The 14,490-nt window shown below is 39.1% G+C and overlaps 1 protein-coding gene across 1 annotated transcript in view; it reads right to left on the bottom strand.

Moving 5' to 3' along the window:
- Positions 1-14,490, bottom strand: part of DNAH5 (dynein axonemal heavy chain 5) — a 223,620-nt gene that overhangs the window by 101,576 nt on the left and 107,554 nt on the right. The window contains exons 39-45 of the mRNA XM_023532947.1: positions 14,098-14,347; positions 9,137-9,283; positions 8,288-8,529; positions 5,686-5,862; positions 5,064-5,265; positions 3,889-4,031; positions 3,039-3,173 (exon numbers count right to left, since the gene is read on the bottom strand). Coding sequence (XP_023388715.1) covers positions 3,039-3,173; positions 3,889-4,031; positions 5,064-5,265; positions 5,686-5,862; positions 8,288-8,529; positions 9,137-9,283; positions 14,098-14,347 — 1,296 coding nt within the window. The remainder of the gene's footprint in view (positions 1-3,038; positions 3,174-3,888; positions 4,032-5,063; positions 5,266-5,685; positions 5,863-8,287; positions 8,530-9,136; positions 9,284-14,097; positions 14,348-14,490) is intronic.

Genomic DNA, 14,490 nt, shown 5'->3' with positions numbered 1-14,490 from the left:
TATGATTCTCATTTTTGAAAAAAGAAAATGCAACAAAAACATTTATAAGATACTTGTATTCAAAACACTTTCTGATTATTTTTAGAAAAGATAATTCCAGAATTCAAACATTCTCTTTAAAAACTTTCACTTTCTTCTTATCTTTCTGTTTTATGAAAATTTTTAAAGATATGTATGGATTACTTTCAAAAGTAGAAAAGTACATTAAAACAATATTTATTTGGGGGAAAAAATGAGACATTTCTTTTAAAAGACCAACTGAAATCCCTTGGCCAAAGAACAGGGTGACTATATGATTTTTACCCAAAGTACACACTCTTAATAGTGACAAGGACACCATTAATTATTCATCTCAGATAACGGAAGTAAGTCCCAGGAAAAGAGGAACATACAGTCAGTCCTTCTACTGATAAGAGATAGGAAAGTGACACCCTGGTAAACATAAAGGAAACCCCAAAGAAAATCACCTGTCAAGTAACAGACATGTGCCCTTGGCAGGTCAACCTGCCATTATGGTAATGCAGGGGACATGGACAATTTCAGTTTGGTTTGGGTCCAGATAAGTGGGAGACACAGAGACAAATGCTCCTCTCCGTCAGCCCTTGTTTAGCAGGAAAGGCTGAAAATTATAGTGAGAAAGTTAATTACAGCAGTTTGGCTAATTGAAAGCTTTCCAAAACTAATGAGTCTAGCTTAATAGAAAGCTCTGATGCTCAGCAGTCAAAACAGGTTCTAAATGGAGTATATGATCCTACAGTCTTCTGAACAGAGCACGAAACGGTGACTAGTTGGTGCCACCTTCACATTGAAGGACAGGAAGGAACTGGGCTGAGTGTTGTGAATCAGATAAGAGGACCCTAAAAATATAGATCTTTATGCTTTAAAAACCTGTTTTATTATTCTTCTAATTATGATACTTCCAATATGATACCACTGCTAGAAATTTATTATATAGTTTATGAATTTATATGTCAAAAAATGAGTTGCTTTCTAGATAATGTATGCCTTTTTCTAGGAAATTAATGAATATCTCATGTTAAAGAGACAGAGACCACAGATCTTTACCACCTTAAGGGAGTAAATATCAACAGTAACTAAGAAAAATACAGTGACACAGTCTTGTTACACACTACAGGATCTGGCTGGCCTTTGTCCCTAGTTCCTAGGAGGGAGCCTTTAAACCCAAGGAATTTCTGAGTAATAGGAATTCTGCATTATTCACAGTGGGTCCTTCATACTACTCATGCCAGAGAAACCATGCGAGAGTTGAGGCTTTGAAATATGCATTATCAGATGATCTCCTTAGAGGAAAGAAGGCTTAGAGATTGAGCTCAGTCACATGGCCAATGATTCAATCAATCATGCCTATATAATGAAACCCTAGTAAAAACTCTGGACGTCGTAGTTTAGGTAGCTTCCTGGTTGGTGATATACACCATGGGCCTGGAGGGTGAAGCATTCTGAGGACACAGAAAGTTCACATTTGGGACCCTCCCAAACCTTGCCCTATGCATCTCTTTTTTTTGCCTGATCCTGATTCATATCTTTTATGTTAAAACTGTAACCACAAGCAGAGCAGTTTCCTGAATTTTGTGAGTCATCAAAACTGAGAGGGTCATAGGAATCCTTGTGGCTGTTATCTGAAGTGAGGGATGTCTTGTCAGTGCCTGAGCCCTTCACCTGTAAAGTCTGTAGTAATTCCAGGTAGCTACTGCCAGAATTGCACTGCTGCCCTAAAGACTTAAGCCGGTCTCAAGAAATGTGAAAAGCTAGATAATACCCAACATAATGAAAAAAAAAATCACACTTTGATTTAATGTTTTAAAACCTGCATCCACAAGTTATAATTACAATCTTTAAAGAGAATATTCTCCTAAAGTGAAACTAAAAAAAGTTCTTTAAATCTAAAACAACATCAAGGAATGTATGAAACGTTAGCATCTTGCCAGCCTAGGATAATTTGATGTGCTGTTCCCCAAACAAAAAGCACCACTGCTGAGCCACTGCAATTTGGGGTTAACTTTCCCCCCAAGACCCACACCCATCACTACCACACTGTGTAAATGATATTCATTTGGCAGAATGCCAGCCAGTGGGGGAAATGCCATCTCCAACAGAGGAACAAAATATAGTTGACAGTCTTATTTAGAAACTTAATCAATGGTCTTAGTTTATTGGCAGTCTGCAGCTACCAATTACAATAAATGATAAAATACCACGATGTAGCTATGCTCTTCACAATTTTCACTGTTCTTTGATATTTTCATTCCAACAACTAAAGAACAACAAAGTTAATCAAAAGGAGAGTCTTTTGGATTTATATTCTCCTAAACATTTCCCTTCCGTTTTCAATATATGAAATGTATCTTTTTTATCAATGTATTAATTGTTCTAATACAGATATGGAAGACGGTTTAAACACAATGGAAGCTTGACATTTAGTTTTCTTCCCCAGTTTTGATAGGGTCTTAAAGAACTTAGGAACAGGAGAAAACAAGCAGCCAGCCACTGCAAACCTAGGGCGTTCTCAGCAGCTTCACTGACAAAAACGACGCAGATTTGAGGGGGTTATTTTCCTGTTACTCCTCAATGATAGAATTGGGTAAAATCTCGAATATGTTAAGATTCTAAGACTTTATTCCCTGTTGTAATTGATAATGGGAGCCATTGTAGAATGTTAAGTGGGGGAACCACACGTAAAAGTGACAATGTAGGAGCCGGAGTTGGGAAGGGGAATAAAAGACAGACTGGAAGAGAGTTAGACTTGAACAAAGACCAGCTTGGGGATTCCTCCATACCAATACCCTGGCGTGGAATCAAGAAAAAATGGATTCTGTAGAGGTAGACAGAGAGAATGAAGAGAAAGGAAGAGATATGAAAAGTATACAGCCTTTAATTCAAAAGAGACACATCAGAGATGGCATGGCAGTGAGCGTGCAGGTGCAGCTCAGCGGACACGGCAGAATAGTGATGAGACCTAGCCTCCCGCTGATCACAAACCCGGGTGGGCTTCATGAGCCACACCAAAGGGCTGGTACCTGAAACATCAGTGGGGTGGTGGCAGAAGAAAAGTTTAGACTCTTGATCATGTGACTTTCAGGATCGTATTTTGACATAAATCCTTTGATTATGACCGTTTTGGCCGTTCCTTGTTCACCAATTAACATCACAGCCTAAAATAGAAATTGAGAAAGAAATCTAACAAATACAATAAAATGATTGTCCTGGACTGAATTGTGCCCCCCTAAATTCATATGTTGAAGTCCTCAACCCCAGGACTTCAGAATGCAACTATTCGAAGTTAGGGTCTTTAAAGAGACAATTAAGTTCAAATGAGGCCATTAAGGTGGGTTGTAGTTCAAGTTAACTGACATCCTTATAAGAAGTGGAAATCTGCATACACAAAGAAACAGCACACAGCTAAAGGCCCTGGGAAGACACTGTGAGAAGACGGACGATCATCTGTGAGCCAAGCAGAGAGGCTTTAGGAAAACACCAAACCTGCTGACTGACACCTTAATCTTGGACCTCAAGCCTCCAGAATGGGAAACAAAAATCTCTTGTTTAAACCACCCGGTCCATGATATTTTATTATGTCAGCCCTAGCCAACTAAAACAATAATCAAAAGAGAAGCATTTCTCTTTGGAAAAAGAAGTCAAAATTGACTTTCTCTCAACTAATACATGAGAAATAATTAATTATCAATTAGATCTATTAAACTCTAATATTGTTATTGGGGAATAATAAAAGAAGTATACTAATTTGGATAACATTTTCATTTATGTTAAACAGCAACATAAAACATTCTAAAACAAATGCAAGATGCCTCGTGTTTTCAACTGACATTTTAAAATATACCGTTTTCAATAAAAGTTAATGAGCTGTACCTTGCCCTGTTTTGCGATGGTTTTAATTAGGAAATCCGTCCTCACGTTGTCAACGTTTGGCACCAGGATGGAGCCATATTCTGGGATGGTGTTAGATGGATACTCATACTCCTCGGTACGTGTGTTCCAGTGCATCCAGTTACCTGGGGTCAGCAGAGAACATTTACCTCCTAATATTTCTATTAAAAATTTCTTTTGGTTTACTTTTATTATGGTGACATTGCTTAACGAAATCCAGTTTCAGGTATACAATTCAACAGCAAGACATATATGTATTGCACTGCGTGTTCACCACCCAAAGTTAGATGTCTTTCTGTCACCACATATTTGACTTATTTTATCCCATCTACCTTCCCTTTTCCCCCTCCCCGCTACGTCTTCATATATGTGTACTTCATATATGTGTATATATGTACAGTTTTAACTAACTGTAAGGAGTGGACACCCATGACCTCTCATGAAGACACCTTCCAAAACCTCCCCATAAAGTAAAGGTCATTAAAATCAGAGCTCTAAGTACTATGTATTAGCTGAGTCAAAAATTTCCCTCGGAACTATTCCAGAGTAGTACTATTAAGAAATACTAAGAAGTATCTTGGTATTTTCTTTCTAAATATGTAGGTTTTCAATAACATGAAGTGTATATAAAAATACAGAACACAGTGACAGTAGTATGTATCTCGAATCATTTTAAAATGTCAATCTCACAAGCTTTTCATTACATACTTCCTTAATGATAAGACCAAAAACAAAAGATCCTAGGATGCCATATACAAATACTGTATATATGTGTGTACTTCATATATGTGTATATATGTACTTTATATATGTATGCACATAAAAATACATCAAGTATATATATAGAATAGGCATGTAGATATACACATACTTGGTAAAAATATACTTCACATATTGTAATTTTTATATAAATTGCAGATCGCATCAAATGAATGGCTGAAGTGGATCTGACTCGGGGATTTTTTAAATTTGTATGTAATTTATTAAAAGTTCAGTATACAATATATTTAACAAGGGAAAATGTGCACATATATATATATATACACACACATATATATACATACACACACACGCACACACAGTATGTGTGTGAATATTAGCCATCTGTAAATAACTGTTCCTGCGTGTTACTGCTGAATGGAAGAGACCACGCTCACCATCCGACGTGACATAATAGTCGAACATGGTGTCCTCAGTCCCCGCGAGGGGTGGCAGATCCAAGGCCAGTGCTGCCTGAGACCGCAGCCAGAGCTCCAGGCGGTGCCGGCCAGCCAGCTCCAGCAGCGCCCCAGTGCTCCACATCAGGGAGAAGACGTACAGCCTCCCCAGGTGCTCCGCTGTGACCTCCACACCTTGCTCCTGAGCACACAAGAAGGAAAACTCTTTAAATTACTTAAACCGAAACTTTGCTTTGAGGTTTTAACGAAGATAGCCAAGACATAAAAGGGACAACAGTTTTCCTCCAAAACAGCAAGAGAAGGAAAAATGAAACGAGAACAAACGTGGAACTGAGCTCTGGGAATACCAATCAAGCTGGGCTGCGAAATGAGTTTAGAATGCTTACTGGATGACTGTGAGCCTGCAACTAACTTACAAACCCATGGCATGGCTTGCTTCGTGGGGAAAAAAAAGAAATGAAAAAAATAAAATACGCAGGGACCCTGTCCGAAACACCCCTCTTACCCCATAGCTGCAACAATCGATTTCAAATGTCGCACCCTCTGCACGGTGTGGCTTCGTGAATAAGAAAGAAATTCTCTAGAAAACTGAGCGATTTACCTTGGGAGGGATCAGACCTTGCAGCATGTTAATGCTCTGCATGATTACAAAGGCCTCGAGCATCTCCATCTTGTATTCTAAGTTCTGAACGCTGAAGCGGTACAGGTCTGGGAAAGACTTGGTGTACAGCTGACGAAGAATTTCAGCTTCTTGAGGCGAGCGTTTTTTAAGAAAACCCTGTTGGTTTACAGATTAATATGTTAATTAAATGTATTAGCACACCATGAAAATGGCCATTTTTGGACAAGTATTTAAAATAACAATTAACAATAAAAATAATATCTAATGATTATACTGCCCTTATGATAGGCCATGTTATAAATTGTTATAAATTCTTTCATGTATTAACACATTTAATGCTCAAAACAATTTAATGAGGTAGGAGTTATTATCTTCCTTTTATTCAGATGAGGAAACTGAAGCCCAAGAAATGTAAGCATCATGCCCAGGACCCCACAGCTGGCAGGCAAGGCCAGAATTCAAACCCAGAGTCTGGCTCCAGCATCCACATATTCATTGCTATTACACTACATATATGCTCAAGTCTTGAGTCTCAAATGAGAAAAAGTCTTCAGCTCTTGATTAAAATATGCCCGGAGAAAATGAGGAGGCAAATATATGGAAATAATTTAGAAAAACAGAATAAAATATGAACAAAGGAAATCCACACCCAGATCTTACAAAATTAGAGACAAAAGGTTAGCACAACTTGTTTTTCCCTTTTATTTCTTCTAATTTAATTAATAACCAATGGAGAAAAATGTCAAAGAATACTCAGGAAAATGGAGAATTCGGTCATTGGTGGAACCCAATATTAGGAAAGTACATGTAATTTATAACAGAATACCACTTAACACAAAACGATATTTTCTTAAGGTGAAGAAAGTTCCATTGGCATCATGAGATCAGCTCATTCTTAGAGACTCTGAACAGAAGCAATGAAATGTTGATTCCAAATTACTCATCGATTCATGAATTGACCATGGTTCCACATCAACAAAAAACAAAACGTAGCACTTCCATGTCTATGGAACCAAAAGAGCATCATACACAGGGCCAAGTAATCATCTCGGCTCCCTCAATCTGACGGATTCCCTTGGACGCCTTCTCCGTTGCTGTCCTCTGTTAACTGTCTCACAGCTGCCTGGCTCTGCTCTCAAGATGTCCAACCTGATCCTTTGTAAGCCTTGCCTCTTCCTAACCACTTGCAAGAAGATACTGCATTATTCAAAAGCATGTAAAAACATTAGGCAGCTGTAACATAAATATGGCCTTCCTCGGCCTCAACATGGACAGAATATAATAAAAACTTCTTCTATAAATAGCAAACTCTAAATATTCATTAGCTAGTAGCTTAAAAGTATTTTTTTAAAGCCTTTGTAAATTGGAAGTATTTGGGAAAATCGCATGAATATATTTTCACTTGGAATTTGCTGTATCTGTGGTTACCAAGCCTAAATCTATTACGGTGGTTTAAACAAAGAAAGAAACAAACAAACAAACTCCTGAATCCCCTCTCCCCAGAGATTCTAATATGGTAGGACTGGAGTGTGACACAATCACCTGTTATTTTAAGAACCGTCACTGGTGATTATTTTTGCAAGACCAGGGTTGAAAACCCTGTATTCTCCTTAATGCATGAATAATTTAATTGAGAAACCTTTAGAAGCATTTTTAGTGACATATCCAACTTTATGTCAGCATCATTTTGCTATATAATCCCCTTCTTCATATCTTCATACATTAGTAAATCTAAATCCTTTTGAGACTCATAGTTGTGTAAATTCTGAAAATACATTATTATAAGTTAGGATATACCCAAGAAAAGCATAAAAAATTAATGGCAATATAAAATAAACATCTACTTGATATAAACAATGAATTCGCAAGTTTTCTATCAAAATCATCTCAAAAAAACCTATGTAAATGAAAATAATGAATTTGGTGAACAGTGTCATGAAAGATTTTACAGATGGCTTATCTAACTAATAAGCATTTTCCTTACGTAGTAAAATAAGTATACACGGCATTTAATTATAATCTAATTATAAGCAATAAACTCTAGAATATATTGGTGGGAATACAAAGTAATATACCATATCATGAACTGAGGAGATATTATCAGAAATATTATTTCCAAATACAAACTTAAAACTAATATTATGACTATTAAATCTAATAAAAATCCATTATATGCAATTTTAATAAATTGTCCTCAAGTTCATATTCTAAGATGCTCGCTCCCAAACTTTATGCGAATGAGTACCTTTTAAAAATGTCATGAAGCCCCAAAGTGACAAAATTAAATTTTACTTATTCAGTCACAGTTTGGCGGGATTATTGATTCACCTGGGCCTTGCAATTACTCCACTACCCAAGGGTTAGAAATCACAGCTCCGACGTGATTAGAAGAAGAGCTTTGAATAAACCTAAGGGGCCATCAGGGTACGAACGGCCCAGAGCATTCAAGGATCTTTCATAAACATGAGCATGAAAATGCAATTACACCGCAGGTCTGCAGAAAAATCAGCACACACTCGGGAAGAACACTACAGGATCTGTTTCTCTCGTCGGCTATACGAAAGAGAGTCTCCGAGCATACCTCCAGAATCGGGCTCCAGTCGAGGACAGAAGAACTCATGAACACCATTCCGTTCCTGGAGACGGTGGCGGGTGAAGCGTTGTCGATGTTATGAGGCTCGAACACGATCTTACAGTTCGGAGCCATGGGGATCCGATCGCCGTTGGCAAGCGTGAGGGTTTTGTTATCGTCCAAAACGGAATTCAGATTTTCAATCCAGATGGCATCTACTGGACCATCAAGAACTATCCAGATATGCTCCCCTGGAAGAGCCCACCAAAGGCCAGAGAAGAAGTTGCACATATGTAGCCCTTCATGAGTGTCTTTGAATAACAACCAAACAGCAGCATAGTACATATAAACAGAATAATTTCTTAGTTCACTATGAACTTCATTTTGATACATGCAATTTTCTTCTTGAGGAAGCCCACTTCCTCCTGTGATTTTATAGGAGAATTAGTGGGGTTTTTTATAGGCTGTACTTAACTAAGAATAACATTTTTTAAATACTCATTGAAAATAGTTATGGTAAAAATCACTTTACTGGGTACTATCACTTTTCCTTAACAGCCTTTTCCATACCTTATTCTAAGGTATCACAGGAACAGAGAAATATTTTCTCCAAAGGAAGATAATTCCTTTTGTAACCAAAAAATAAGCGGGGGGTGGGGGGAGGTGAAGGGAGCGTTAAATACACCAATCAATAATTTCAGTGTTTCAACATTTACAAATATCATACTGAGTTATGACTTCTCGGTCTTGGCTAAGATATTATATGGAGAATACAGTTGTTCCACTAATTCTAAATAGCCACCAAGGATTTTATCTAGAAGGACATGTCGAAAATAAAACTAGCAATTCATCTGCTACCTTTCTTAGCCCTCAGCGTTTTCCTCCAAAGAGTAGAAAATATCCCATCCGTCCAGTCATTCGTGGCCACGTCGAGCCGCCCGAACATCTGTGGGGCCGTGATCGCTTTGGGATTCATCCTCATTTCCCGGTGCGGTTTTCCACAATCTACACCAAACACATCCAAATTTTAAACAACTCGGGTGTAGAGCAAGCCATCACCAGGCAACGCTGCACTAACGCGCGGTGTGCCGTCAGCAGGTGCTCAAAACGTGAAAATGCAAAATTACAATTGAAAATATATGTCTTACTGCATTCCCAAGTCATCATAATCAGCCTCATTATATTTCACTGACTAAAGCACATTCGTTTTTATCATCTGAAAAAGAAAACTGCGTGTTACATAAGAGAAGTAGAAGGATATCATGTTAGAGTGGATGAAGGAATCCACGTCATCCAGAAGTTTTTCAAATTTCACAGGTCAAAAACCTTTGGGGTTCATGGTGTCCTAGATGAAATCTTATATCTAAATATCTCCCAGAAGATGCCTCAATCTCACTTATCAGCATTGATTTTCTGAGATGTGTTCTTGCTCATTTGGGAAAAATAAGCTAAATTGGTGTTGCAGGAATCAAACACTTTATTTTGGGGCCAAGCTCAAGACTGGAATTTGAATCCTCCAAACCCTAAAATTACTCTTAAATAGGCTGGATTCTCTACATAAGGGGCTGCAGTTAATAAGTAGAAAAGAGAAGAATAAGGCCTAAAATATAAAACCATAAAAATAGGTGCTAAAATATCACACACCGTGTGAAAGATGGACATGGGCACACATGCACACGTGCACATTAGAAAAGGTGGTACATTAAAACTCATTTAGAAAATTACACCGGAGTCATTTTTATTCAAAATCACAAAAATAACGAAAATAATTATTTATAATATTTCATGATGCTGCAGTTCAACTTAGTCACAATTCAGCTTTTTCAGTAAATGATACCCATAAGACTGGCGATACTTTTTTTTTTTTTTTAATCGAATCACCCTTTACAAAAGGCCACAAACTCTTCAAGGCTATGGCAGTATTGTAGGTAAAAACTAGACTTGATCGGTTGCCCATATAAAAAAAACATTTCATTTTTTGGTCATAGGTAGAATTGTATCATTTTCACTTAGAATACCATAACATTTTTATAAAAGCACTCTAAGGCAAAAAATGCTTAGCTTTCAAAATGTTGCTTAAACTACTTCCTCTTCATTCTCCTCCTAGGCATTTCTTGACTATCTTGATGACTCCACCTTCATGGACTCTGCTCTAGAGGAGGCAGGCACCCTTTTCATACTGCCACCTTCTTATGGATGTCAGACTACTCCACCCTCCCCCCGTCTAGCCTCTACATGGCCACCGGAGGGTCTTCTACATGCAAGGTTGGTCATGCCACCATTCCACTCCCCCACTCAATGGCTTCCCATCGCCCACAGAATAAAGCTAGGCATTGGCATGACTTACAAAGCTGCTCAAGCCAAGGGCACTGTACTAGCCTGAATCCCCCAAAAGCAAAGCCTAGGTCAAGGATGTGGATACTGGGAGTTTAAAGTCAGGGGAAAGAGACAACGAGACAGGAAAGGAGAGAAGCCAACGAAGGGTGCATTGCTGAGCTGGTCATAGATGTGGTGTCCCTCCAAAAGACAGGAGGGGGATGTCTGTCATTAACTCTTATCCCCCATTAGATGAGGATGTGGCTGCCTCAGCAGCATTAATTCCCACCCGACCCACACTTCCAGGCTGAGCCAGTTCCTTAGCTTCAAGAAAAGTCGTAAAGCTGAAAAACTGGGAGACACCACGGGGGCTTGGGGGTTTGCATCTACAGCATGGGAAGGCCAAAGAGGTGTGGCGCTGGGCACGATAGCATCTGCTCCCCCTCCTTCTCTCTCCCACTCCCGCCCCCCCCCACACAAATGACATTTTATTCACGTCGCAGACTCCCCCGGGTAGCCCATGTTCTCTCCAGACCTTCCCACCTGCACCCTTCATTCTGCTAAGAATGCCTTTTATCCACTTGCTACTCAACCTTCAAACCTCAGGTGAAGTAGCACCTGCTCTGTAAGCCTTTCTAGAATTTCCTTAGGAAAAATTCTGCTATTCTTCACCTCTGTCCAAACCTTCCTCATAGTAATTTCATGTTGACTCATAATCATCTGTGCCCATCTCTGTCACTCCGTTAAGCTGTAAGCTTCTTAAGGGCATGGCCATTTTTTTCAAACCTGCTTTCCGATTTCCAGTAGAGAACCTAGCAGAACCTCCAAGTACAGAACATCCAAGAACGTTGATGAAAAAATACACGATGAATGAGGGAACAAATAACATACATGGATACATGGGTCTCACGCCTCTTTGGTAGAAGTTCAGCCCAATTACCTTCTCAATCTTTGGATAATTAAAGTTTTCAACAGGAAACAATGTGTTGCTTAAGATAACAAATGTTTGGCCTACATACCAAAACCAAAAACAGGTTAATAAACAGCAAATAATCTAAAGAGTAATTTATCTTTGCAAAGAACTTCTCTAACACCAGCGATGCCATTGAATTACATAATTCAGACATATTATACATAATGTATCTGTACTGCTTAATATTTAGTACTCATCTTGTTTAAGCCATTGTGCCAGGTGCATTTGTGGTTTATTGTTTACAGAAGGCAACTTCGTAACAACAAAAGTAGGAAGCCTAATTTTGTGGAGATAGGTTCTAGCTGAGAGCATAGACTCACCTGAGTGTGAAGAACCAACAGGTAGAACTTTGAGGTACAGAATTCACTTCATCCCATAGCTAAGGAAACTGAGACTAAATCCAGCATGTGCAGGATTTTAGGGCAAGCACATGCAATCTCCAGCAACCGTGAACTCAGTATCAGGGCATTAGGGTTCCATGGGCTGACTGGACATCTACCCAGGCACCCTTCCCTGCAGGACCACGCGTGATGCACTTGACAGCCAAAGTTCTGTGAAATTTTGGAACTCAACTCTGCCACAGCTAAGGGCTGCTGGTACTTTTGGGAAGAGAGTCATTAATGATTAATCAGAACTGTAGAATATAAGAATAATCATGAACATGGCAATGTGCATTATCCCAGAGGACCTCAGGCTAGATGTAAGCTTAGGGATATTTGGAAAGCAAATGCATTTGTTTAACTATACCAGAAAAATATATGATTCCAGGTGGAAAATGAGTTTATGATTAGGATGGTTTTTGATATATAGACTTTCCGAGTAGAGACTGGAATTACTTCATACTTATCGGGAGATAGTATGGTGTATTAAGTCATATTGGGGGCAATATGATGTGTTGGGAAAGGGGGTTTCCTATCAGTTTTCCATTCCCTGACCTTAATGCCGAGTCCTACCCATCACTTGTCATCTTTGGGACTGTGAGCATTTCTGAATTTGAGCCTTGACTTTTTTGTACGATATAGCTAATAATAGCTATATCTAAAAATTATTATGAAAAATAAATGACTTGACACATACAAAACATATAGCACGGTACATAAAGTCACTTTAAAAAGTGTTTTTCTTGCAGCATTATTCACAAAAGCCAACATATGGAAACAACATAAGTATCTATCAACAGGTGACTGGATAAAGAAGATGTGATAAGTACATATAGATAGATGATAGATAAACAGACAGATAGACAGACAGGGTGGAATATTATTCAGCCATGAGGAACTAGAACATCCTGCCATTTGAGACAACGTGGAAGCATATTGAGGGCATCATCCTAAGTGGAATAAGTCAGACGAAAACAAATACTGCATGATATCACTTATACAGCGGGTCTTCAAGGATGTTGTTTCATTCAATGTCATTTTGTTACAACACTGATGAAAAAAAAATCGATTCCTGGCCAGGACTCTGTCTGTGTGGAGTTCGCTCAGTCTCCCCACGTCTGCGTGGGTTTCCTCCAGGGACTCTGGTTTCTTCCTACATCCCAAAGATGTGTACGTCAGGTTAACTGATGTACCGAAATTGTCCCAGTCCAAGTGAATGCAGGAGTGGCCCTGTGATGAATGGCATCCTGTCCACAATGGGTCCCACCCTGAGCTCTGAGCTGCCGGGAGAGGCTCAGGCCATCCACAGCCCCGGACTAGAGTGAAAGGGTTAGAAAATAATTCTCTTTCTTGTTTTTATTAATCTTTCTTAAATGTGTGTATAGCTCACATTTACTTCAATGTTTAACATAGAAGCGTTTGGAGTCTTTATTTAGAAGTTTGGTGAAGTTTCTGTGATCAGAAATGTGCTGTAGAAGCTTAACTCTAGTTTACATCAATTAGCCTTTGGGAAAATCGGTTTTATTATATGTCATGTCACTTAAAGTCTCAGTTTCCAAGAAGCTATCGTCGAGGTTAAGTGAGGACTTACTGTATATGGAAGCTAAAACAGCTGAGCTCATAGAAACACAGAGTGGGGATTACCAGGGGGGTGGGGGAAATGTACCGGTCAAAGGTACAAACTTCCAGTTATAAGATGAGCAAGTCTGGGGATCTAATGGACAGCATGGTGATTATAGCTAACATTACTATATCATATATTTAAATGCTGCCAAGAGAGTAGATCCTAAATGTTCTCACCACAAAAAAGAAATGGTCACTCTGTGACAAGATGGAGGCAGTAGCAAACGCTGTGCTGGCAATCATTTTACGATATGTAAATCCACTAAATCAATACATGGTACGCCTTAAACTTACACAATGTTATGTGTCAATATAACTCAATAAGGCTGGAAAAAAATGTTTTTCTTCTCTGGTCCATTAATATAATGGGTCGTCTCTAAAATGTACCCAATAATCAGTAAAGCAGCATTTCCTCCCATAAAAACATATATTAATGTATCCACGTTATTGTCCTCTTGGGGCATGTGAGTGTGTCACAACTAGTTAAATGTGTCGCTCAGCGCAACGCGGCTTGGCCGCTCCCCTACCTGTCATGGCTTTCATCAGGATTTGGATGCACGTGGTTTTCCCTGCCCCGCTAGGCCCTAGGGCCATCATCCCATGCCGCACACTCTGCGTTTCAAACAGCTGAATGACTTTCAGTTTCCAAGGAAGATGGTTGATTAAACCAGCTTCTTCGACCTGAAAACACACACACACACAAAAAGCCCCGCGTTGGGCCATATCATCGTGCTCAAGGTAAGCACAGGCGTGGAGATGGGGGGATGTGTTGAGAAACTGGGACTTACCCTTTGATTGGTACAGAGTTTCAGTCTGGGAGGATGAGAAAAGTTCTAAAAATGGGTGGTTGGTGACAGCGGCACAGTCATGTGGCTGTATTTAATGCCACTGAACTGTCTACTTAAAAAGGCTAAAATGAT

Source organism: Pteropus vampyrus, unplaced genomic scaffold (genome assembly GCF_000151845.1).
Source record: "Pteropus vampyrus isolate Shadow unplaced genomic scaffold, Pvam_2.0 Scaffold94, whole genome shotgun sequence".
Classification (NCBI taxonomy): Eukaryota; Metazoa; Chordata; class Mammalia; order Chiroptera; family Pteropodidae; genus Pteropus; species Pteropus vampyrus.
The sequence above is the reverse complement of the archived record's forward strand: the minus strand, read 5'-3'. Positions and strand labels throughout refer to the sequence as shown.